At 52.1% G+C, this 24,547-nt stretch overlaps 10 protein-coding genes across 10 annotated transcripts; 3 read left to right on the top strand and 7 right to left on the bottom strand.

Moving 5' to 3' along the window:
- Nucleotides 1–712: 712 nt before the first annotated feature.
- Nucleotides 713–1,223, bottom strand: PG997_009659 (uncharacterized protein; the record flags this gene model as incomplete). Its single annotated transcript, XM_066813974.1, has 2 exons — nt 713–949; nt 1,032–1,223. The coding sequence occupies 2 exons, from the start codon at nt 1,221–1,223 to the stop codon at nt 713–715; spliced, it is 429 nt and encodes a 142-aa protein (XP_066665936.1).
- A 1,555-nt stretch (nt 1,224–2,778) lies between these two features.
- On the bottom strand, nt 2,779–3,959 carry PG997_009658 (tyrosinase; the record flags this gene model as incomplete). The annotated part of the gene is made up of 4 exons (XM_066813973.1): nt 2,779–2,870; nt 2,988–3,288; nt 3,367–3,771; nt 3,822–3,959. The coding sequence occupies 4 exons, from the start codon at nt 3,957–3,959 to the stop codon at nt 2,779–2,781; spliced, it is 936 nt and encodes a 311-aa protein (XP_066665935.1).
- Nucleotides 3,960–7,215: 3,256 nt separating this feature from the next.
- Nucleotides 7,216–7,635, top strand: PG997_009657 (uncharacterized protein; the record flags this gene model as incomplete). Its single annotated transcript, XM_066813972.1, has 1 exon — nt 7,216–7,635. One exon carries the CDS (start codon nt 7,216–7,218, stop codon nt 7,633–7,635), a length of 420 nt encoding a protein of 139 aa, XP_066665934.1.
- A 1,929-nt stretch (nt 7,636–9,564) lies between these two features.
- Nucleotides 9,565–10,855, bottom strand: PG997_009656 (Laccase-2-like protein 1; the record flags this gene model as incomplete). The annotated part of the gene is made up of 3 exons (XM_066813971.1): nt 9,565–9,913; nt 9,993–10,785; nt 10,846–10,855. The coding sequence occupies 3 exons, from the start codon at nt 10,853–10,855 to the stop codon at nt 9,565–9,567; spliced, it is 1,152 nt and encodes a 383-aa protein (XP_066665933.1).
- A 47-nt stretch (nt 10,856–10,902) lies between these two features.
- Nucleotides 10,903–11,527, bottom strand: PG997_009655 (multicopper oxidase; the record flags this gene model as incomplete). The annotated part of the gene is made up of 2 exons (XM_066813970.1): nt 10,903–11,404; nt 11,466–11,527. The coding sequence occupies 2 exons, from the start codon at nt 11,525–11,527 to the stop codon at nt 10,903–10,905; spliced, it is 564 nt and encodes a 187-aa protein (XP_066665932.1).
- A 1,896-nt stretch (nt 11,528–13,423) lies between these two features.
- Nucleotides 13,424–14,130, bottom strand: PG997_009654 (uncharacterized protein; the record flags this gene model as incomplete). Its single annotated transcript, XM_066813969.1, has 6 exons — nt 13,424–13,529; nt 13,578–13,703; nt 13,766–13,856; nt 13,914–13,943; nt 13,994–14,020; nt 14,076–14,130. 6 exons carry the CDS (start codon nt 14,128–14,130, stop codon nt 13,424–13,426), a joined length of 435 nt encoding a protein of 144 aa, XP_066665931.1.
- Nucleotides 14,131–15,442: 1,312 nt separating this feature from the next.
- PG997_009653 (uncharacterized protein) lies at nt 15,443–17,898 on the top strand (the record flags this gene model as incomplete). Its single annotated transcript, XM_066813968.1, has 2 exons — nt 15,443–16,666; nt 16,729–17,898. Coding segments are annotated over 2 exons (2,394 nt in total), but the record flags the coding sequence as incomplete, so codon positions are not given.
- A 669-nt stretch (nt 17,899–18,567) lies between these two features.
- Nucleotides 18,568–19,122, bottom strand: PG997_009652 (uncharacterized protein; the record flags this gene model as incomplete). Its single annotated transcript, XM_066813967.1, has 1 exon — nt 18,568–19,122. One exon carries the CDS (start codon nt 19,120–19,122, stop codon nt 18,568–18,570), a length of 555 nt encoding a protein of 184 aa, XP_066665929.1.
- A 1,407-nt stretch (nt 19,123–20,529) lies between these two features.
- Nucleotides 20,530–22,067, bottom strand: PG997_009651 (cop9 signalosome subunit 2; the record flags this gene model as incomplete). The annotated part of the gene is made up of 2 exons (XM_066813966.1): nt 20,530–21,967; nt 22,027–22,067. The coding sequence occupies 2 exons, from the start codon at nt 22,065–22,067 to the stop codon at nt 20,530–20,532; spliced, it is 1,479 nt and encodes a 492-aa protein (XP_066665928.1).
- A 1,061-nt stretch (nt 22,068–23,128) lies between these two features.
- On the top strand, nt 23,129–24,104 carry PG997_009650 (uncharacterized protein; the record flags this gene model as incomplete). The annotated part of the gene is made up of 2 exons (XM_066813965.1): nt 23,129–23,609; nt 23,713–24,104. 2 exons carry the CDS (start codon nt 23,129–23,131, stop codon nt 24,102–24,104), a joined length of 873 nt encoding a protein of 290 aa, XP_066665927.1.
- Between the last annotated feature and the right edge of the window lie 443 nt (nt 24,105–24,547).

Raw genomic sequence — 24,547 nt, 5'->3', positions numbered from 1 at the left:
TTCAATTTATAGGTTGACTGGCAGTAGTTGCCCTCAGGCTCATTTCCACCTATCGTATGGGATCAGTCCAACATAGTAGCGGACTACAATGGTGATCCAAGGAGCATACCATCATATTCGACCTCAAGGCTGCACAATTAGCATTGGCTGGGCGTATATGTGAGCAGCTCAGCGGGAGACGATGAAGCATATCATCGAATATTCAATCAGCATTCCGCAAAGTAAATCCAGGGCATACTCAATACGATAAATCCCCCATACTATGTCCCTTGTTCCGTGCCAACACAGATATACCTCTCAAGGCCCGTAATCTCAGTGCCTGTATTCAGTATAGGCAACACCTTTTACGAAGTAGTTTACGGTACTATTCATGTCTCGGTAGCTATTGCATAGAATAGTACAAAGAACGTGTGTACATCCTACTGATGTACACCACACACTTCTATGTGTCCACTCAGAGTGAGCAGTGGGTTTTCAGTGTGCTTATTAGAGACTTGGCTTATAGCAACTTTAATGTCAAGAGTTAATATATTTATCATATACACGCTTTATTTAATTATTTACAAGTTATATAGTATAGATATCTAGAGTAATATGCGCGCTTCTTGTATCACAGTCCTGGCTTCCAGACCAGTCCATGATATGTACCCCTGGAGTGCCCTATTCATTATATTTTCAGTATATAATATGCCCTTGAAGATGAACAGTCTGCTCAGACTGCAGAAATCGCAGAAGAAACCACGACGTAACCACACATGGAGAGTAGAAAGAGTACAAAAAGCCCCAAAACAATACCTTCGATCGCCAGGCCAATGATGACTATGATGAACAGAGTCAAGCAGTTCTTTTCCAGCACCGCCTCACACGCATTTTCGAATACATGGTACCACTCCCACGCGTACTTGGCCGTGATGCAGTCGAAGACCATCGCCAAGATCGCGAGGACACCCTGAGAACCACTTGTAACCATTTCCCGGCGGCGCCGGGGACAGCAGAAACTGCAATGTCGTCTGGACGTAGGGGAAAATTACGTGCATGATGCAGCTGGCGAGGACGAGCCCTGTGTGCGCGGCATCGTGGTCCAGGCCGTGCTCCTCGAAGTACGGTTTGATGCCGTTGTTGGTGATCCAGGCGAAGTAGGCCGATACGCAGGCGAAGACCGAGATGAAGGCCAACTTCAGGACAAAATAGCCCCAGGGCCTCGAGGTCCCCGTTTCATACATGGCCCTGGGACCTGAAATTGGGATACCGAGAGAGTAATTGTTTATGGGAGCTCTGAGCAGCGTCTGTTTTGGTGATACTCAAAGTGGACAGGGAGCCTGGTGACGTTCGATGCTGGAAACCTGAAGATTATGTGTTTCCGCAACAATTGCATCGCGTTCTTGAGCAATGTATATATACCCTGGTAAAAAAATAAGCTGAAAGCGTTTAGGCAACAAAGAGTCTATCCTTAGAATGGATTGTTGGGCATGCGAACAAAGGATGTTATAAATGGAACTGCCAACCTGGATTCCAACCACATCCAGAATACACGTAGCTAGCAATGAACCAAGGCGATGCCTGTGCTTAAAGACATCGTACCTAGTTGAGTCGACCTAACACTAGATTACTAGGAAAGAGCTAGGCGTCTCTGTGCAAATATAGACTTGCCATCCCTAATTGCTTGTCTTAGGACGACTTCGCGTTTGAGAATGTTCTTGGTACACCTTAAGTATTCCAGACGAAATTCCAACGCTTTATGTTGACTGTTATCGATACGAACTGGGCAATGCAATTATTCGCAAGGTCTAGTTCGCCAAAACTTTCCAAGTTCTTTTACTGATATGCTACCAGGTCATATGGATATATTTTGAGAGTGCATAAAGTATTGAAGTCAGGTTTTACATAGATAGATCAACTCAGACGAACAGTACACTAACTCTAATAAAGGTATCACGCTACGCATCTGATCTATAAGGAACCTGACAGGGGTGTAAAACTTCTACCCACGACGTAGTATATCTTTCGCAGCCAGCCAAGCCGATTCCACCGCCGTGACCGAGAGGAGCCCAATCAACTCGCTGGTACACTTCTATGAGTGAAAACGTCTCGCAGTAGACTGCACGGAAGGGCTACAGCAGTTGGGCAGTTCCCAAAAGTCCTGGAATAATAGCCTTCGCCGTCTATCTCATTTATGGCCTTCAAAATATTGTGCCCCTAGCGTTGGCGAAACTCCACGTGCACAACATCTTTTCGGTCACAAATAACGGATCGACCTTTGCAGACATGATAATCTCCGGGAACTGATCTCGAACAGGACCTCAATGAGGTAGAGTTCTTCGACGCTGCTTACCTCGCTCTGTCCAAGATTCAGGGGAAACCTTGGGAAAGCCAGTGAACCTAGTTTTTAGAATAAACAAGGGAAGGCCTGTTCTTACTAGAAATTAGCCAATAAATATACATATTTCGAGAAGAGTGTTTGGACGAAAACGGGTAAAGGATGACCAATCTGGACTAGGGGTTGCTGGTTGTGCCAACTAACACCAACATTCGTCCCAAGGACTTTGAATCGCAATTGGTTTCATATCAAGGAAAGATCCCAATGAAAACCAGGCACCAACAAGGTTTGTAGATAATTGGCCCAACATCTGCGAAATGCCTCGGGAGACGGAATGTCAAGATCACGTTCAAGTTCAAGTACACACAGTTAGCTAGGACACGACGCTATTCCAAAATATAGTATATATAGTGGTAGTTATCAGATTATTATTAAGTATTACAAATCTAATTTCATATCGTCTAGTATGTGTATCGGTAGCACATGGCACCGTCCAAGGTGTCAATGACGTCGCGCACCTTGACGTCAGGCTTGATACCACCAAGAGAGATGGCTAATTGACTTTATGTTAGCATGCGCAAGGACTAAGTGGGGCCGGCGACAGGCGAAAAGGAGGAAAGTCTTTAACTTACGTGTGTCCATGGTCAGGGAGAGCCATCGGCGGTGAGACCGCTGATGCTGGTCCGGCGGGCCGGGTCGGCGTTCTGCCACACGCGATAGACGCGGTCGATGTAGGAATGGTGCATATAGAAAGCCGGGTCGGATGGTGAGATTTCCACGTACGCCATGGTACCGCCGATGCCGTTGTGGCCGTAGCCGTGGGGGCCGTACTCCCAGCAGCGCTCGAAGTCGGGGTAGTTGCCCATGCCGCGGCAGTAGTTCTCGAAGTCCGTGCTGCACTGCGCCGTGTTCTCGGCGGTGCCCTCGCGGGAGACGCAACCACCGCCAACCTGCTGAATGCCGGCGAATTTCTGCAAAAAGGGATCGAGTTAGCTTCCATGTGACGAAACCGCCTGTTGGCTCATTGGGAGGGTAAAGGAGAAACTTACGCCGTCGTTCAGGCACCCGTGCATGGTGCCGAAGAAGTTGGGGGAGAACATGTCCAGCTGGGAGAAGCGGCCGGCATCCTTGGTCTCGTCCCACCACACAAAGGCGCGGTTGAAGCCGCACTCCTCCCTCAAGATCTGCTCGAAGGCCCAGAGGAAGTAGCGGTGCCACAGCAGGAACTTCTGGTTGTTGTGGATTTGGGGGGAGAAGTTGCGGTGGATGACGGCGAAGTCCTCGAAGCGGTTGTTGGACCCGGCGATGCGGGCAGGCCTCGACCGCAAGCACTGGATGGAGTCGACGAGGGCGTGACGGTCCGAGTCCGAGTACTCGCGCCACTCGAAGCGGATGTTGGGGTTGGACGAGCAGCCGCTCACGGCGTTGATCTTGAACAGCTTGTTGGCCGGCTCCTTGTGGGAGATGGGTGCGTTGATAGGGGAAGGGTGCCGTTGCTGAAGGCCTCCTTCATCTGCTCGAGGGTGAAGAGCTTCATGGTGTGTCCCGGGTCCTTGGGAGCGGTAGGGTCCAGGGCCGGGAGAGCCATGGCGGTAGCCATGGAGGCGCCGAGCAGGGCGCGGGCAGCGACGGAGAACCACATGGTGCCAAGCTTGAGATGTGAGTCCGGACCTGAAAGCGAAGGACGAGGATGGAGTTGTGGGTGGCAAGCGAGAAGTCCCGTTCAGCCATCCCAAGGAGGCGGCGCCATGCCGACCTTTATGTATGCCGCCTGCCATGCTACAAGGCCGACGCGCCGAGGCGGCTCAGCCAGGACGACTAATCTGGCATGACAGGCCCATCCCAAGCCGAGCAGTCCGTAGGCATAAGCTCGTATTGCGGTATTGTGCTATGCTAGACAACGTGGTGGGCAGTAGTTCCATGGAGCCTGGATCAAGTGACAGTCGCCTGCCCTACCTGCCCTAGCCGCGAAAGAAGTGCACAGAACCGAGCGCTAAGTCACCTCATCTCATTTCCGAGTCCCGGGCGCTGTACGAACCAGGTTGGAGGGGTGGGCCGGCAGCTGCTGCAGATAGCGAATAGCAGGGGCGCGTAGTCGCCTGTTTCCCGTGATCATCGCGCATTTTGCCCTCTTGCGAGCTTGCTGGGCCACGCTGGGCCACGCTGGGCCACGCTGGGCCATACTGGGAACCTTGGAAGGTCTAGGCCCGATCGGGCTAACCGTCGACCATGCGCGAGCAGGGCTTGCAAGGGTGCCCTATACGAAAAGACGAAAAGCAGTGGGTAGCCAGTCAGGTAGCGCGCCCCCATCAGCTTACGGCGTTTTGTTTACGAGCTGCTGCATGGAAGAACCAGGCCATTGACATCGTACCACGCTGTTCCCCTTAACTTGTGTTGTTATTCCGTGAAATTGGCTGTCCTATTTTCGGAATGACAGCAATGCTGCGTCATCTTCAGCCCGCTCTTTAGTGCTTTTCTTTGCTTTTTCGTCCAAGTGCCTACCTACCTAAGTCAGTAGGCAGAGTTTTCCCGTCCGGCTGGGCCAGGCTAACGGCCGGCTGCGATCCCTTTTTCAGCTTGGCTTTTTATTGAGTCGCGCTGGCGTAGCCCAGCTCGTCAATAATTTCAATTAGCACCAGCCCTCGCCATGCACAAGCAGCAAGAAGAAAGCAGGCTATCGCATCTTCTGCCCTCTTTTCCCACGCCTCCAAAAAGCCGTTTGACCACCCTAGGAGCTTCTAGGAACTCCCAGGAACTCCTAGAAGTCCTAGGTGACGCCTCCCCCGCATACGGGAATCCCCCCCGCGAGCTTCCTTCCCCTCTCCCTGGTCAGCAATTGCTGGGCAATTGCCCAGCACTGGTCAGCACTGGACAGAAGTGGTCTCCATCCCCATCGGCCCATCGACCCATCCGGCCATTCAGTGGGTAATGACTCGACCCCATTCAGATCTCGCCGACCTGCCGGTCACGCCTAGCCCAGAACGAACATGCATATGTACTTACATGTAGCGCTTGGACCTGACTTGCGGGCGATTTGCTGCGTCTCTAGCGTTCGCTGGGTGGATGCAGCCCAAGTGCTTTTCCTGTTTCGCCCCTGGCATTACTTTGACTTAGCTGCGAAAACGAGAGCTCCCCAACACTGGAAGCGATGTCATCGACCGTAACTTGAAATTAACCCGTAATCCCGAGGTCCCAGCCGAGCGCTGGAGTCAGGTCTGCCTTCCCGAGGCACCCAGCATGACTGGCTGGTCGGCTCCTAGTCTATCTGACGACAATCTAGTAAGCAGTTACCATGCCAAATAGCTGACTCGCTTCTCGTGTTCAACTTGCGGTGAGACTATCACATTGCCTTTACCAGATACCGGCTAGTGTGTCCAGTATATATAGTGATCTGCCAGTTTGGCAACAGCCACAAGCGACAGTGGGAACGCTCACGCCGCAAGTAAGCAACCATGGCTGCATAGTGGTGAGCCCACGCCCATGCAAGGCGGCCTGGTAACGTTGCCTTGCTTTGTTTTCGCCGGTTGAGCTTGGCTACATCCCAGCCAGGCTAACGGTTACATAATCCGGAAGAGCACGAGACATGCTGATGCAGGGTCCTTTCCTTACGAATGAGGCCACGGGAAACTAAGGCTGGGTGACCTAACCTGAGAGTCCGAGCCCTTGTTTGTAGGAGACCAGACTGGTTATAAAACCACTACGACGACATGACGACTTGCAAGTTTCCCCTAACACGAACTGTAGACTGGAGGGGGCAGATATCTTCAACCCACACAAGCGTTGTTCCCCAGACGTATAGTAAGAAACAAGCACTCACCGATCTTCCTAAAAAGAAAATAGACACCAAGTAGTCTCTTAGACAACGTTTGCCCTGGAGTTTACCCGATTGGCTCATGAGATGCGAGCTTTGCTTCTTTCTGGGGCCATGGCGGAGGAATACTGAATGCCACAAAAGTTGCTCGTGAAACGCATCATGCGAAAGAATATCCCCGGGGGGGCGCATAAGAGCAAACACTTCTGCTGCCTGCAATATCGGACCCTTTTGTGCAACACTGCACCTGCACATGGGGGCTTGCAGAATGCATTTTCACACCGCAACCTGTTCAAGTCTATGTGCCACTTTGAAGGCCCAAAGACCACTACCGAGGGGTGCCCAATGGTGAATGCTTCTGATCTTGTCACAAAGATGGCGTTTGCTTGCTTTTTGGCCAGCTTGGTGGCTGACCAGGTTCCCCTCACTGACGCTGGCGCCTGCTTTCAGGGGTCTCGCTCGGTTGGAAAGTAAATCCGGTATGTCGAGGTGGCTGCCTTGGGGCTGTACGAGTAACCAGAAAATTTCGAGCATCAACATATGTCAACGTCAAGTCTGTCCTGTACCGTGTTCTTTATTGCAAAGGCTTCGGTGTCAACAAAGTTATCGTCATGCTTCGTGGGACTCCGGTCTCAAAGGCGTGCCTATGTGGTATACCCAGGGGCTTCCGTCTCCGGAGCCACGCTACGAACCCGTCTCAGGGCCTTCTTATTACTTCACGAACAAAGCTTGCCAAACTGGCTTCATTGAGCCATATGACGTTCCCACTACCGACTTAGGGAAGTCCGAAGTCCCCAATTTCTTCGCTCCTAGTCGTCTACCCACGAGCTCGGATCCGCGCACAATTGTCACAGGGCCACGATCCTACCATATTAGTAGAAGCGCTTTGCACATCTACTCTCCTCGAAGCAACAGTCCAAGCAAGATCTCGGCCTCGTCCCAAAAGGGAATTTCATCAAAGTGGTATTCCACTGGAGGCCCAGCAGGCCCAGCAAGTGATGGGGCCTCTACAGAGATAAACAAATTTTGGGATGGCCTTTGTACCTTGTTGGAGGCAGTGATTGAAAGGGGCAGATCCGAACTCGCCATGAATACGATTCAGACAAACCACATAGTCGGTCGTACAGAAGAGCATCACGAAGTGGAGCCTGGTAATCGTTCTGTTACCGGGCCACACGTCTATACCAAGACTCTCAGGGCGAGGACCAAGTTGAAGAAATACAACGATATGCTGATGAGTGCCACCCTACTCATCGGTATGAACCGGACACTACACGGCACACTAGGCGAACTGGAAAGGGAGTTGCTGTGTTTGGACAACAAGTTGGAGGAATGTCAGAACAGTCTGCGTGCAAGGGAGCTTGACCCTCCCAAGAGACGGGATGAAGTAAAGAGGCAAAGTGAGGATAACCTTAGTACTCCCTTTGCACTATCTCAGGCCCGAGAAGATGACATTAGGAGCTACGATGATGTTTCAACGGATGGGTTTGATGGTATTGGTCTCTGAAGGCATCGTGTTCTGAAAACTCTTGGCTCAGTAGGAATGGAAAAGTGCGGAGTAATCTCAAAATATGGTCTACATCTCATTACATTAAACTTCTTCGGCATTCTTTGTGTTGCATTACATGTTTACTGAGGCGGGGTCCAAGGCTTGGGAGCACAGTTTAGTTGAACTCGATTCGAAAGTCAAGTCGAAAATATAGTCTATCTATCCCCAGCGACATAGCTTTAAGACTATTTGTGTTACGTTACAGGGAGACGTATAACCGCTGTCCAAAATGGCAGTCGTGTCAGTCAAACCACGTATTACTAAGACATAAGTACTCCAGCGCAGTGGAAGCCCGGTTCCCGTTCCCACCCCCCTTTTGCCCCTTTTAACTTATAGTGTGACGTGATGCTGGATAATAATAACCAAACCACCACTATTCCAAGGACTGGGATATGAGAGATATAAAAAGATCGAAAGAGAAAGAGATGAGTGTTACTTGTAGCTTACCTATGGCAAAAATAATTATTAGCATCATATGAGGGCTATATTTACCGTGTGAAACCAACGTGGTAATGGATAGTGATGTTTCTCTTTGATCCATATCATTATACATAAATAGGACTTTTCACTTAAACAACTAACCTCGTCCTGTTCCTCGCATGCAATGTATCAGGAAAATAGATCGAAGTCTGAATTGTAGCCCTGAACCTAGCCCTACACGTTAGACGCCAACAGGACGGTCCGCATCGTCCTCAACACGTCCTATAAGAGCACACAGCCCATGCACCTCACGGCCACGGCTTCCACGTGCTGTCCGAGTGGCCGGGTGCCAGCAGAACTTTGTGGATGAGGTGGACGCGAGGATATGATCTCCTACCAGGGCAAGGTGTGAGGCTTACTGTGCTAAAACCGGGCTCTGCCATAATCATACGACTGTGCTCCTTCATGCAACTCTCTCGGTCCCTATTCCAATGTGGACTACAGTAGAACACACCTTCGCAAATTCCCGCATAAGTAACTAAAGACAAGACTGTCCAAGATTTCATTACCGCCAGAGCGGAAATACTGAGAAGTTGGCGCTAGAAGAAGTGCAACAGAGATTAATACGACCTCGACAGACCTTTCTTCTTCAGCCCTCGCAGCGGGCGTGGATGATTGGGCCAATGGTCCGATGTCCGACCCGAAGCGCATATTGGTCCGCAGTCAAGCGTGACCTACCGCCCGCATTCGAGACGTGCACATAACACGGGTAGAGGCCAAGGATCAACATGCCCTGGTTTGCGGCTAGTTTCTGTTCGGTTCTTTTTATCGAAGCGGAAAGCGCTACTATAGTGAGACAAGCTGGCCCGGTTCCATGGGAGGAGATGAAGGAAGGGGAGTGGGGTGGCACTTCCTTTTCTCAGAGCTATGGAAAAGGCCGGTAGAGTTTTCCTTTCTTTCTTCGAATCACGCCGCTGAGTGTCTCGGACGTCCCGTTGATCACATGGTGCTAGGCGAACGCTTGCAACAGGGATTTCGAACGCGTCCAAGGGAGATGGGCATAGTTTCATCTCAGTTCTATTTCAGGCGGAACCTTGGTCGAAATTGGATATCGAGCAGTAGCCTTGCTAATGGCCGGATTCTAGCGACGTAAGATGGTTTACTACTTTTCGCGACCAGATCGTGGGTATCATTGCATAGATCTTGACTCAAGTATCTCGTGCCGTAGCAAGATGTCATAATAAGTCTATACTGGCAGTGTGTAGGGGGCGAGATATTCATCACAATAATGCATAATTACCTGATATGGTAATGGCGAACGATGGAAGTCATTGGGAACAAGTGATCATACAAAGCTACCGAGCTAACTAATATTGACTATTGATAAAATTATACATGCATGTTTGTACAGGCGAATATATACAAAGAAGGTTAAAGGGGGAAGGGGAAAGGCAACGCTCTACCTAATTAGATGCCACTATCGATCTGGTCCACCACCGTCCTCGACGTGAATGCATCCCATTCGCGGCATGTTTGGTAGATGCTGTCGGGAATGTCCAGCTCGGTGACCTCGTGAGAGTTGAAAAGGAACTGGGTGAAGAAGCCCTGAGCCGCATGCCACGCGATGTGACAGTGGAAGGCCCAGAGGCCCGTATTCCACGTGTCAATCTGGACCACGAGATGACCACCGCCTTGCACCATGTGCACATCGCGGCGCAGAGGGTTGTTGGGATTGGTGATCGTGGAACCATCCCACTTCCCGGGGCCCTGCGAAAGGACATACATTTCCACGCCGTGTGCATGCATGGGATGGGGACTATTAGATAAGTTAGGTCAGAGGAAGAGCTTGCTTGATGAAGAATCAGACCAGGGGAGTCAAGGGGTTCTAAACTTACGCGATGAGCGGGTTCCAGATGTTGATGCGGATAGAGCTGTTGCTGCCGTAATCGTAGATGCCGGCTTCTGAACCGAAACAGGTCAAGTTACCCTCCTTCGCCGCCAGGAGGGTCGGGTGGTTGTAGTCCACACGCGGTGACTCTCCGTCAAATGTCCACAAGAAGTGGTCCGTCTCGTTGATGATGACGCCAATATCCATCTCTTGGGTGAAGGATGGCTCAGGGACCTGGATGGGGTACAGCGGCTGAGTAAGGTAGAGTTCGTCATTGGCGCATGTGTTTGGATCCTCGTCGGGCCAGGCCTTGCTGTCGGGCAGTTCATTCTCATCGGCATCGTCGTAGAAGATGGCGGCCTGTGCAAAGTGCTGCTTGGCTACCGAGCAGGGGCTCAGCGTTGCCCGGAGCCAGAAGGCCGAGTCGAGCCTGCCAGCATCGGCCTTGACGACCACATCAACTCTCTGGCCGGTGCCGAGAATGATCACTTTCGTGTCATAGGGAATGATCGGGGTTAAGTCGTTGGCTATGACCGTCATGGTGTGCCCATCGATCGAGATACGCTCAGTGCCCTGAGATCCGGTGTTGATGAATCGAAGTCGGTGGGTCTTGCCCTTCTGGAACCTGAACTTGGCGACACCGGCATGGTTGTGACATGGAGTCTTGTCATCCCTCGCCACCATGCTGCAGTTGAACATCATCTTGCCTTGAATCAAGTTGTTGTCCGAGATTGTCTGCCCGCGGAACCCAGGCGCCATGATCTCGTCAATGACTGAATGGTAATCCTTGTGCCACCAATCTGCTGCGCGTTAGCATTATCTACCATCGCTATCATGTGGAGTGTGATGCCTGTACGTACCACTGACCATGATTGGCCCAAGATCTGTATCGTAGTCAACGTGGTTGGGTCCGTAAATCACCAAGGGACCCAAAAGCCCCCGGCATATTGAGCCGAATAGTGAGCGTGATACCATGTTGTGCCGTAAAGTGTAGCTTGGATCTTGTAGGTGAAGCTTTTGCCAGGGGCGATGGGGCATTGGGTTACGCCTGGAGTGCCGTCCATCCAAGGAGTTTGGGACTGGAGAAATCCATGGAAGTGTATTGATGTGCCCTCTTCAATATCCGTAATGTGGTTGTTGACCTTCACTTCGATGTAGTCACCCCAGTTGGCCTCGATCAGAGGCCCAGGAAACTGCCCATTCACCAGCAGCACTGACTTCTGGTATCCGTCGGGGGCTATAACGTCCCGCGTAATGTTGAACTCGTAGTGCCTTGTCACGCCTGTTGTCGGGTAGTCGATGTAGGCATTGGTCCCTTCGGCTGTCCTGTTTCCCCACGGGGTGACACCGTAACTACCGTCCTTGCCCATGAGCCACATCGGCAGCGTGGGCAGCAGTAGAGTACCCCATAATGACTTCCTGTATCTCGTTAGGCCTGGGTCGTCTGACGCGGGGAGGAAAGAGACAGGCGTGTACTTACAGGTTCTGCTGCTCTGGAGTGATGGAGCCCAGAAGACCACTGCAAAGGGAAAAGAGACCCATTGATACGATTCTGGAGTTTGCCTGATAGTCTGAAGACCCCTCAAGACGAACGCACATGAAAGATCTTCGAGAAGTAAAGTGTCACTGGAGGGGAAGACGGCACGGCATTAATATTCCAGGCCCGCCACGTCTCTTGGGTGTTCTGCTAACCTTGCACGTGCGGAAAACCCCGGCAAATACAACCGCAGCAATAACATCTGTTCGCAATCGTCACATTTTGCTATCGACCAAGCTTTCGTGTCTTACAAATACGGAGGGGACGCGGGTAAATTCTATGATTGAAGTTGCCTTTCACTGAACAAGTTCGTCTCGCCGAGTTTTGATAGTGCAATTCGGCGAGGTTTCGATAGCGCAACTCGGTGAGACAACCGCCAAAGCCCCAGAGGAAGATCGACGCGACTCCTTTCCCTGACAGCCGATTGGGTGGCCCTGCTGGCCCACACGTTGCTCTTGATTTCGTACCTGCATCCAGCTGCGACATCTAGCTTCCTGGGCCTCTGGTCCGGACCATGGCCTGCTACCGCCCGGGTCTCGCTCAACCGCGAACCACCATGATCCCACGAGGCAGTTTTCAGGTAAAGAAGGGCCAGAACTCACCTAGAAAAACAAGAGAAAGGCCGTAGTTGGAGGCCTAGAATCCTTAATGTGCCGGTGATATACTCGAAGCCGGGCTCTCCGTGATCCAACCGCAAAAAGAAAGGACGGTTCGCGATGGCCTCTCTCGAGCTCCTTGCTTCTTCGCTGCAGACCTAGTGATCCCGCGTCACTCATCTTGTAGCCATGCCAACCAGAGGCGAGGCATACTTGCTTATGTCGAAAGGCCCTGGCATCGTCCGATGAATCTTTAACAAAGTTCCTTTTCGCCCGACGCAAACATGATCCCGTTGTATTCCAGGTATGGCCACACTTGCCCACACCACCCCGCGGCTCCTTCCAGCTGGGGAATTGTCTTCGTGGGCCAGCTGGTTGTCGATTCGTCGATCTGGTTTGGCATATTCGTACGATTTTTAGGTGAGACATGATTGCGCTTTGTTCTGCCGTAGATAACACGGCGAGACGGTGGTGTGCAACGGCGCAATCACGTCACAACGACGGAAACCGCCTTTTCGCCCCCTTTTTGCTCATAGCCCGTTGTGACTGGTCATTCGATAGAGCGGGCGCACACGGGAAGTCCAGGCTTGGCTTGGTGCTCGGGCTGCAGGTTGCAATAGACTACCACGATGGCTCGATAGAGTCGCGATGAATCCTACCAAAGCATGCGGCTCCGATGGCATCCGGTCGGATTGGATGGCAGCGGGTATGCAATGCTGGGTACGATGGGGCTGAAGGCATAGAGTTCGCAATAGTGTTTGGGATCCAAATGAGCTAGCTGTCCGTGTTACAGAACCACTCATTTCTGCCTACCGCCTACCATCAATGGCCACCTCTACGGCACTGGCACTGGCACTACCTACGGTCTACCACCCTACCACCACTTCACACCCAAGGTTTTCCCGGATACGTTCAGTAAGTACGTTGGGCGGTTAGATGCCATCTGAAGTCTTTCATATTCAGATGACCCAATTTAGCCTCAGCATTGGGTATTGTCTTGCATTCCTTGCAGCCACTCTCCCTCCGTTCTCCAGGCTGGCCGCCACACCTTTGCTACCTAACATAACAATGAGCATGCATGCATATATGAATACGAAACCCGAATTTGTAAGGTGTTTATTTGCGTAATGTAAGGCGGAGGAGGCTGCCCATTGGGTAGCCATCAATACCAAGTAATAGTAGTAACTTCAATACAGCCATCACTATCACAAAGTAGATCATTGCAAGTCTTTGCCGTCCCGCCGACAGAGTACCAAATGCGCAACCAGGTTGACTGCAGAAACGCATTGCTGGCAGTTTTGCCTATCACAGACCATCGTACACTTCGTCATGGTACATATCATTTGGAGTACAAGGCCAGTCAAGCTGCCGTGCAATCTCGAATGGCATTATTGCGCGGACTTCTCGAAGTCTATAGCCTTGGAAGAATTGGTATGGTATGCCCCCAATAGAAGCTTACAGTTCTCGTGGTCTATAGGCCTTCTGCGCAGCCATAATGTAAGGCCGCCTTTGTGCGCGCAGGAAAGCTTCGTTTGCGATGGGGGACGCATCGGATCGAATGACACTACCGATGCCCATGAAGAAGCTGCGGGAGGGATTGATTAGCAATCGTCGTGTGGCTAGAGAAAAGGGGCAGCCAGTACTGACCCAAACGTCGCGCCCGATCCTGCCATGTACTGGCCCAATGTGCGCATGATGCCGTTTGCTCCCGCGCCGTATCGGAAGATATTCACAGTCCCTATCGGGACGAGTTAGTGCGCCAGAGCTTGGGTCTTGCGAAGATTGCGCCACATACCAAAGATGAAACCGATGATGACGCCGACAGCTACAGATCAAGTCAGCGACAGTTGGCTTCGAAGGGCGTATGCTACTGACTTCCGCCCATCATGCCACCCATTTTCACTGTGCGACGGTTAGCTTGAACGGCCAGTCGAAGGGCGCGCATTCTTCCACTGACTCTTGTCCAAGGCCGAGGGGCCGGCAGCAGGACCGTGACCGACTGGTACAGGCATGGCTGCTGCTTTAGATTCGGATTGGCGTTGTAGTGATTGGCCGTGTAGAAAGGGCAGCCTTTGTTCGGCAATTCAGAGGTTCACTTCTTCTTCGGTAGTGGAGTATCAAATGGATCATATCATCAAGGTCCCAGGAAGAGCTTCGAGAATCGTGAAGCACGGGCCAGCACGGCCTTGATAGCGGTTTCTCCACAGCGGTGGTACGGTTTTTTGTATCCGACTTTACAGCGGGCCAGTTCTGCTTAGGCCGGCGGGTCAGGCATGTTAGCTGGAGGCACGAGGTACAGTCTGGTCTGGTAGGTGGTATTATTATGAACTGCCAGCACCTCCAAGCTCAATGTAACGAGACCTTTTTCCCTTTGGGAAAACAGCTCTACAGATGTGAACTTGTATTCTGATGGTTACTTAGGTAAGCAATGTTGTATGCTACTTATGCTAGGTAACCACCAACGATGATCGCGTGCCAGCCGCGCCTACTAAATCTACATGTACCTAGCGACGGTCACTGCAGTTACCTACCAGCCTCAGCCTACGGAGTACTGACTCGCTGTGGTTTCAGCAACAGCGGCCCCATTGGGTTCCCATTGGGAGAAAAAGATGGGAAAGTGACGGGGTCACGTGAGTAGCGCTACCCAGGGCTCGGTAATGGCTTATTATTTCCCTACTTGAAAAAAAAAGCATTAGCAAAGTTCCTAGAGAAAGGGACATCGTTGGAATCAATCCTAGTGCGGCATCGTAATCGGGCCACCAGGGAATCGTCTGATCTGTCCTGCAGATTGGCAATTTCAGCAGCAAGAGAGAGGGAAACGCATCCCGCTCAAATTTTACGAGACAGGCACAGCAGAGACCGGGACCGGGACTGGGACTGGGACTGGATGGGTTGGGGTGGTGGTGAGACGACGACACCCAGACACCCAGACACCCAGAGGGCCCCCCATGTTTGCTAGGGTGCTAGTAATCACAGCAGGTGCCATAGCCATTCTGGCGCTAAAGAAATGAGCCTCGAACCTCATTTTCAACCGCACCTCTTCGCCAGATCTCTATTCACCTCCTCATAACGCGAGTTACGGCATCCCGTCACTGCGAATGAACGTTGGTTTCGCTTCTTCTCGCCTTCTTCCCAAACTCCCTTTTTACACGGTCAGCATCGATACCCGGGTCGCCTGGATGGTGGAGAGCCCGCCTTTGACGACATCATACATTCATTTCCTTTCATCATCCCCGTCACGACGCTGTCATCACCAAACACGACTGTCGGCTGGTTCATCCCCGTTCTCTTCGAAATCATCGCCAATTCGCACACGAACGAGCTCTCGATCCGACAACATTAACCACCCCTCATGACCGCGGTCGCAAGCCCCCTACCCTGGTGCAACACAATCGGCCGGCATGGGGAATGAATGGTCACGGTGGTCAGACTCTTAACCAGATGAATCCGGAAGAGCTCAACCGCATGTTTTTGCCTCGAAAGAACATCCAGAGAACAAACTCTTCCTCGTCTCTGTCCTCCAACGCATCCAACTCCTCCACCTCTACCGTGCTCGGCCCCAACACCCAGCAGCCTTCCCAATCCAACGCGGTAAATGGCGGCGCGTCCATGTCAGCTGCCGGGGATCTGAGCTCTTGGCCCAATGCTACCGGCGCCAGGAAACGTCCCCAAGGCAAGGCTCCTTGGCCATCTTCGAAGCCTGAAGGCCAATCTGATTTCTCAGCTGCGAGATTGTCAGCGCGACCGCAAATGATGCCCGGGAGTGCCAATGGAGGCCCTGTAGGTGGTGGGCTTAATGGCTCCTCCTCCATGCACTCGCCCTCCCCGATATTGCAATCCCAAGGACAAATGGCAAATCAGTCTGGCATGCCCCGCCCTATGACTGAAGGCGCCCCATCAGGTGGCCAACCTGTACTATACCTGTTGTCGTTGAACGGTACCTTTGAGCGCAAGACCATATCTGTTCCCTTCTCCCCTGACACCCTTAGGATTGGTCGTCAGACGAACGCGAAGACGGTTCCGACTCCAATCAACGGCTTTTTTGACTCCAAGGTCCTGTCGCGGCAGCACGCAGAGATCTGGGCAGATCGTCAAGGGAAAATATGGATTAGAGATGTCAAATCGTCCAATGGCACATTCGTCAATGGGACACGGCTATCTCAGGAGAATCGCGAGTCGGAGCCGCACGAATTGCAGACCGGCGACCATTTAGAGCTTGGAATCGATATTGTGAGCGAAGACCAGAAGACGGTGGTTCATCATAAAGTGGCTGCCAAAGTGGAACATTCTGGTTTCCTGAACGCATCAAACAACCTTTTGGACATGAATTTCGGCGACCTTGACCCGGCCAATGGCTCGATGATGATGCAGCCGGTTGGCGGCATGCCTTACAGAGGGCGCAATGGAAGCCAAGCTTCCATGGCGAACAATGGGCGCATGATGCCTGCAGGCGGCATGATGGCTGCCCCGCCAAACGGAATGGCTCATCAACGGGGTGGCTTTTTCTTCTCGCCCATTAGTACTGAGCAGATCGTGAAGAGGCTCCAGGTAGGTTCCTCCAGGCCAATTGTGTCCTCGGGCTGGCACCAGTTACTGACTTTCCCCTCTAGAGCGAAATGCGGACAGCGCGTCTTCAAACGCAAGATCTCGGCCGGACGAATCAGTTCATAAGCACTTTACTATCTCACGATGATATTAAAGACATGGACCGGCTAGAGCCGGCTGAGCCACCCAAACCTCAGATGTCCAACGGGGCGATTAACGCGATGCCGTTTCTTAGAAACGACAACAAAGCACGGTTTTCCGATCCTCCTGCTCCTCCGCCGCAGCAACCTTTGCCAGAGAAACCGGATGTGCCATCGCTCAAGCGTGGTACAACAGAGAAGCCCAAGGTCCCTACGCCCAACTCTGGTGCCTCTCCGATTCGACAGGATGGCAACGTCAGCCAAATCCTTCAGCTCACAGAGGCCCTCAACGGTGCAAGAAAGGAGATAGAGTCACAAACATCTCGCATGAGAGACCTGGAGGAGATGTTGCAGCATGAACGACAAGCGCGAGAACTGGCGGAGGAGTTGGCCAGACGACTTGAAGATGCTGCTGCGGCAAAGGTTAATGGAGCCTCGGTGAAGCCGGAGGAGAACCAATCAACTTTGGAACAAGCATTTGAACCGCCAGTTGAGAATTCGTCCTCCCCCGACGTTGAGATGACAACTGGCGAGTCTGACGTGAAGTCACTACCCCCGCAAGTTGATGCCATGGAGGCGTCTGCAACACACTTGCATACACAGCTTGAGACGATGGTCTCGGAGATCAAAGATCTCAAGCAACAGCTCGAGACTTATAAGCAACGTGCTGAAGTTGCGGAAATGGAGCGAGACGCAGACCGCCAATCTTTAGCGGAGATGGCTCTGCAGATAAGGAAAGATGCAGAGGCGAGAGAAGCTCTCGTTCGCGAGAAGTCACGTTCCAGATCAAACTCGCAGGAACTGCACAAGTTTGAAACAGGCAGCGTTGCGTCGGATGAGTCGACACTCATCAGAACACCTTCGACAAGTTCAAGCGGAGGCCAGGCGACTCCTGGAGGACCTAGCGACCCCCCAACACTGTCCCGGGCAAGCACTATAACGCCCAGTACAAGTTCGACAGGGGGTCTTTCTCGTGATCAGGTTCTGGCGCATGGCCTGCCCTATACATCCATGATTGGTGTGGTGTTGCTGGGCATGGGGCTCATGGCTTATATCAATGGCTGGCAGCCCCAGCCGTCTCGCCTTGAGCGATAGAACAGACGCACCTTAACGACATTACGACTCATTGTTATCCCACACGAACACCTGGTCACCTCGACTTGGTTCTCTCTGCAACATAGCACATCTTACTGCCGATTTTCTTTTGTGGATATCCCATATGGCACTTGCCTGGCTGATTATTTTGTTCCTCTTATTGCCTTCTGCCTGCATTCTGCACCTTTAAGCATGTCGCGAACTGGTTTCCTGGCGCAGCGGTCCTTCTTTCCATCGTCGTGCGGCACTGTATGAAAATGGGGTTTTTCTTTTCCTGGATTATTGGTGAGGGCGAGAGAGGCCTGGCATAGTGGAACAAGGGGCGAAATGGTCAAACGTCAGATGAAAGTGGTCTTCAGAAACAAAAAAAGGTTGGCTGGGACTATGTAATCAATTGTCATTTATGGATTAGACTGCGATCGGTCTATACCGCTGAAGCTCTCTGCCAAAAGATCCAATACAAACCTTTCTAGAGGTACTGGCGCTCTAGATTGTTTGCAAAACCTGTTGTGTCAGGATGGTTAAATGAAAAGACTCAGCGCGCAAATTGCATATTTCAGACCTACCTTGCCATGTCATGGCCCCTGATGCAGTGATTGGTTGATTAGTTACCTGCGAGACCTACCTGTCGTCTTATTAACTCAGCCCAGCTTTCTCCCTACCCCTCTCTCAGCGTCCCACGCCAATTGCGCTACAGGGCTTGCTCAAGGTGAAGATGAGGGGCGCATCGTTCGTCGCGCAGATCCTTCGCAGCACGTCGACGAACCGGCTTACCTTGTGCTGGGTGGTGGGATGCTCGGCGTAGTTGAGCTCGTCGACGATGACGACGAGGCGCCGCCAGCCCCAGCCGTCGGCGCCGGCCTGCAGGCGCACCGTGCTCAGCACCTCGAGGATGGCGAGGCCGGCCTGCAGGCTGCCGGGGGCGGACTCGCCCGCCGCCAGCGCGTCGAAGCTCTCCTGGAAGAGGGCGGGGCACGACCGGATCCCGGCCGCGGGCAGCAGCCGGACCAGGTTCGCGATCAGGGACGCCACGAGCTTGAGCAGCGACGACTCCCACAGGTTCGCGGCCAGGATCGGCTCGAACTTGGGCCGCACGCGCAGGGCGAGGTAGTCTTGCGAGCGCAGGTACGTCGCGAGCTCGTAGCCGGCCAGGGCGGTCGTAAGGAGGGTGCCCGTCGAGGGGTCGCGGCGGCCGGCGGGCAGGTCGTCTTGGGCGAAAACCATCTCGGGGGGGACTGGGCCGACGACGGTGCAGGGGAGGTGGTGGTGATGTCGACGGCCAGGAGGATGTCTCGGAACTTGGGACACCAGTAGGTCGATTTCGTGATGGGCCTCCCCATTGCGCCGTCCTCGGTCTGGATGTAGTCGCCCACGTCTTCCAGCGATTCCCGGGAGGATGTCGCTCCCAGCTTCGCCTCGAGCTGGCTGGCTCGCGCCATGAGGGTGTCCCGGGGGATGCGGAGGCCTACCAAGGAGGCGGCGCGTTGTAGAACCATTATAGCTGTCGACAAGTTTACCTTTTGTCTACCTTGTTGGTATCGGGCACGAGGCGCGGGGAGTTATTGATGGGGTGGTGGTGATCTGTCTAGGCCGAGGGAAACTGGTCCTCGGCTCTTCCTCAGATATGAAAGGTCCCTCAGGGGCTATGAGAAAGGGAAGTTAATAGCAGAATCAGTTTTCTGGTGTCGAGACCTGCTTTTCGACCAGAGAAGGGATCAACGCGGTGGTTAATCTGCAACTGATAGTAAACGAATGGCGATGTTTGGAACGAACCCCTGACGTAGCAAGCACTTGATGTTTGGGCCAAGTACTGAGTATATAAGGTGCCGTGCGTGGGACAAAGAGACAAATAACATTGTTTTCCTTAGCCATAATGGACATTGTTTCCTGTATTTCTAGTCTTTGTCGGATATGTCAGACGCAGTAAAGATGATTCTTCATGAATGTCTGTCAGTATGTGAGTCAAAAATGCCAACTGCCTCTGGTGGATAGCACTTAACACTACATCATGTCCATGGTAAACGAGTCTTTTCCCCAACTTCTCCTGTACCCATTACCCATCCTTATGCCTCTCGATCTATTATGAGATTCTGCCAATACACGAAGTAAACGATAACATCAACCAATACATAGCCGCCTCTATCAGTTTAGTGGCTGCTGTACCGCCCCCATCTGCCTAGAAGTGTTGTCAAGGAACAATGAAGCTTCATGCCTCCGAGTTCATCAATTTGGAAGCCATGGTTTCGTGCTATGATACGTACAAAGCATGTCAATTTGAGTAAAAGAACCCAGTTGCTTGGGGACGTTCGTGACAAAGGCGCACAAAACATTGCATGATCGAGCCGTGGCCGACCATCCTGGACATCATCCGGATCAAGTGGGCTTGAAATGATACTTAGACAATCTAGATTGCTCTTGCGACTCGGAAGTATCAGCACCGGATCAACATACGGGATTGTCTCTTGTGTTCTATACCCGATATGGCCGGTTTGTATCATTAATCGTAACATCTACCTGGTTTGGCGAAGCTGTATTCATAAGCGTACCCCATAAGACCGTATCATTTGCCTCTTCGATTGCAAATGGCGGCCTCCCTAGTGAAGTGGTAATAGACCTTCTCACTTTCACCCATTAAGCCATCATGCTATAAAATCCCTTGCCCTTGTGCTTTCTGCCTCCAGGGATGCCCAAACCTCTCGATCTGCCCCCATCCACCGAGTACATAGCACTACCAGCGAGACCGTCGTCAGGCAAATTGTGATCAGTCGACTTGAATCCATCCTCACTAAATATGGTGCTGTACAAGGATGACAGTGCTGTGGACCAAGCGTTCAGGGCTTTCACCCGTTCAGCGTCGGCGTTTGATTCTATCTCCAGCGTACCGGCTTGCTGGTCAATCTTGCCACGGATCTTGCCGTCCACGATTAAAAAGCCGAGGATGTCTTGAACCTCTGCATCGGAGATGTTGAGCTGGCGCGCAATCCAGGTGATCTTCATGCGGGTGTAAGGTGCAATCAGCTTCACAACAGCCTTAGTCCGCATGTTACGGGTAACCTCGTCGATGTTCTCAGCGATGAAAGGGTCGGCTAAAATGTCCTGGTTTTCACGGAGCACCTTGGCGTATTGATGCATGTCGTCGCGCTGGTATGCATCGACCAGGTTAGTCATAGCAGCAATACGTGCATCGTTCCGATAAGGCTTGATCTCCTGCGAGTCAAAGGGATTGATGTCCGACTTCATGAGCATCGTCGTGAGAAGCAGGTACTTGAGAACCTGGATCCGATGCAAGTCACCGGCCTCATCATAGTTCCGGAAGGATTCGAAGAAGTCGCTTTGGGCGTCTTTCCAGTTCTCCTCGCTCATGTGCATCTTGCCACCGCATTCACGGATGATGCCCATGATTTTGGGGTGGGGCACTGCAGAGCGAACCTTAAGCGCCTTCTGATACAGCACCTTGAGCTGCTTGTTGTTGCGCGTCTCGGAGTACATCTGGATTTCCAGCGCGTATATTTCGAGCGAGTAGGTGCCTTTGCTCGGGTCGTCGGATCCGTCTTCCTTCTGGCAAGCCCGCTGCAGCTCTCGCAGCTTCTTTGTGACGGCCAAGTAGTCTTTGCGGTCGAGTAGTAGCTTGGCCAGCTTGATGTTGGTCTTGAGCCAGAGGCGCTCGTTGTTGGTGCTCTGGAAACACTCGAGGGTGAGAGAGTAGAACTTCTCCAGGCATCGCTGTGCGTCGGTGTTCTCTGACTCCTTCTCGACAAAGTCCAACATGTTGGTAAGGGACTTCTCGGAATAATTGCGCGTGACCGACTTCACGTAGGTCAGCAGCTCTGTGTAATGCTCGACAGCCTTATCGTAGAGACCCAGGCGGAACTCGAGCTTGATGGCCTGTTTGAGGCCCTTGAAGCCCCAATCGCCCTTCTCCTCCTCTAGAGATGGTATGGCAAGAAATTCCTCGATGGCCGCCTCGGGCTCGGCGCCCTTCATCTGCTTGGCATTGTAGTACTTGTTTTCGATATCGACATCGCCAGAGTCTTGGTCATCATCGTCATCCTCGTACTCGAAGTCGTATCTGGGAACCCGGCATTAGCTTGGAAATGAACGACTGACAAGGGAGTGATTGCGACTTACTGCTCGTCATCCGACTCTTGCATGAAATCGTCGTCGGACATGGTGACGGCTCCGTTGAACGGGAATGGTTATGGGAGATGTCGCGGGCTGCAAAGAAAGACAATGCGAATAGCAGCGTCGTTTGCTGGGCGGGTTCTGTGTGGTGAATAAAGATGAGGATGCGGATGATGATGAGGCTATCTGGAGCTCATAATCTTATCGGAGCTGTACAGTCAATGTTCCCTAGGCCAACTGGTTGCGGGGCTGTGGAGGGGCAGAGGAAGAAAGTTGACTGCAGCCTAGAGCAAGCTGGATCTACCAGGAGTTAGGTAATGTAAGTACATGTAGGTAGGCAGTTACTTCATTTATCCAGGCACAACCATATGCGCAGTTCAACCCCGGGCTGCCTGAATTATTAGTATAATTATTGGGTGGACAATGTACATGCAGTTTGAAAGAAGCCATGTCATCAGAAAGTTGGATTACCGGTTGCAGATGGGCAAACTACACCTGTGACAGTGATCTATCGAGAAAAAGACGGGTTGCATTACGCTCCACTTACAATAGTACATACAGCTATTACATAGAGGCATCACAGAATAGAAGCAAATAAGAGCACTTGATATTAATATGTTGTTGATTTATTCATCACATAGGTACCTGTGTCGGTCGTTTGACTGTCGCTAGAAGTTCCTGCTTCGATACCCCAGAAACCAGTAGCAGCAACAGCCAGAGGATGCAGGGTGGATGGAGGGTCTTTAGTTCTGGGCAACAGTGGGCCCAGGCCTCCAAGGTTTATTTCGTGGGGCTGGCTGGATTGCCCAAAGGTACTTTAATTCAGGTGGCGCCTGGACTTTGTACATTTACCATCAACAATTCTCCATCCATCAACCTTTTCTGCTCATCGACGTTCTCACTATTGACTCTCATGCAAGTCAATATCTAATCGGATCAAGCCCGAAAACCACGGCACTATTACCTGTCAGGCTGGAATAGGTGCCACCGACCAGCCAAACTTGCGACGTGAGGCGACTTTTGTTTTCTTCGTTTGGCCTAACGCCCTGCCTCCACAAGCACTCGCAACACACACCACCGCGCTCGCAACCACCGCAACACCGCAATCATGGGAGGCGGCGACTTGAACTTGAAGAAGTCATGGCACCCGGGTTTGATGAAGAATCAAGCCCGTGTCTACGACGAGGAAAAGAAGGCTCTCGAAGAGAGAAAACGCACCGAGCAAAGAATCCGCGAGCTCAAGGAAGAACGAGCCAAGGAGGAAATCCAAAACCAGCTCGAGGCTGCTGGTAACCGCAAACGAGTCGATCGTGTTGACTGGATGTACAGCGGCCCCAGCGACACTGGCGGAGGCACGGCTGAAGAGTTGGAGTCGTATTTGCTGGGAAAGCGAAGGGTCGACAACCTCATCAAGGGCACCGATCATCAGAAATTGGAGAAGAATGCGGGCGAAGAGAGTTTCATGGCTCTACAGAATGCCAACACTGCCCGGGATACCGCAGCCAAAATTAGGGACGACCCATTGCTCGCCATGAAGAAACAAGAGCAGGCTGCCTATGAGGCCATCATGAAAGACCCGACAAGGAGGCGTCAATTACTGGCCACCATGGGCAAGACGGAGGAAAGCGCACCCAAGAGCAAGGAGGATAAACACTCGAGACGCCACCGCCATAGGCATCGATCGCACTCCAGGGATCGAGAACATCGTCGCCACCGACACCACCGCTCAGATTCGAGGACCCGCGATGATTCCAGGGACCGAGAGCGAAGGCATAGGCGCCACAGATCTGACTCAAGAGACCCCTCTCCACGTTCGCGCAGTCCGCGGCCTTCGAGATCGGACGAGGACAAATATAGGTCGAGGAGGAACCGCTCCGAAGAACGCACATCTGAAAGGCCAAGACGGGATGATTCAGATCGCCGGGATACCTATGACCGAAGATCCCAAAAGGCTGAGCGGGACCATGCCCAGCGTGGCAGGCGCGACGGTCCTAGACATCAAAACCCGTCAAACAATGGAAATAGGAATGAGAATGGCGGCAGTTCGAATGCCGAGGCTGAGCAAGAACGAGCGCGGAAGTTAGCTGCGATGCAAGCAGCAGCTTCGGAACTGGATGAGGATCGCGTGAAGCGATTAGCAGCCCTGGAGGAGCGTGAACGCTTGGAGAGGGAGAAAGACAACAAGGCAAGAGAACGGTCTGGGAAATATGCGGATCAGGAGTTCGTCAATGGCCTGCGCAAAAGGTCTTCAACTAAGGATCTATTTGCAAGACGGGTTGAGCCCTCGATCTGCTCAAGTGCTGTTGTTTATCACCCAAGATTTTATACTATAGTGTTGAGATACCCCTTGAACACGCTGAGGCATAACACAAGCCCCTTTGCTTTCGGTCCATGTTTGGTTCTTGTAGTGCATTGGCACATTGTGATTGATTCGAATACCGCTTCGGAGATTGATATTTGGTTTCTATGAAATACCAAATAATAAATGACAGTGTTGAAGGTCGGTCTTGTACAAGCCAGAAGAATT

The sequence above is a fragment of the Apiospora hydei genome (assembly GCF_038363865.1).
Source record: "Apiospora hydei strain CBS 114990 chromosome Unknown utg000007l_segment0_segment0, whole genome shotgun sequence".
NCBI classification, from domain to species: domain Eukaryota; kingdom Fungi; phylum Ascomycota; class Sordariomycetes; order Amphisphaeriales; family Apiosporaceae; genus Apiospora; species Apiospora hydei.
This window is presented reverse-complemented; position numbering and strand designations above follow the sequence as displayed.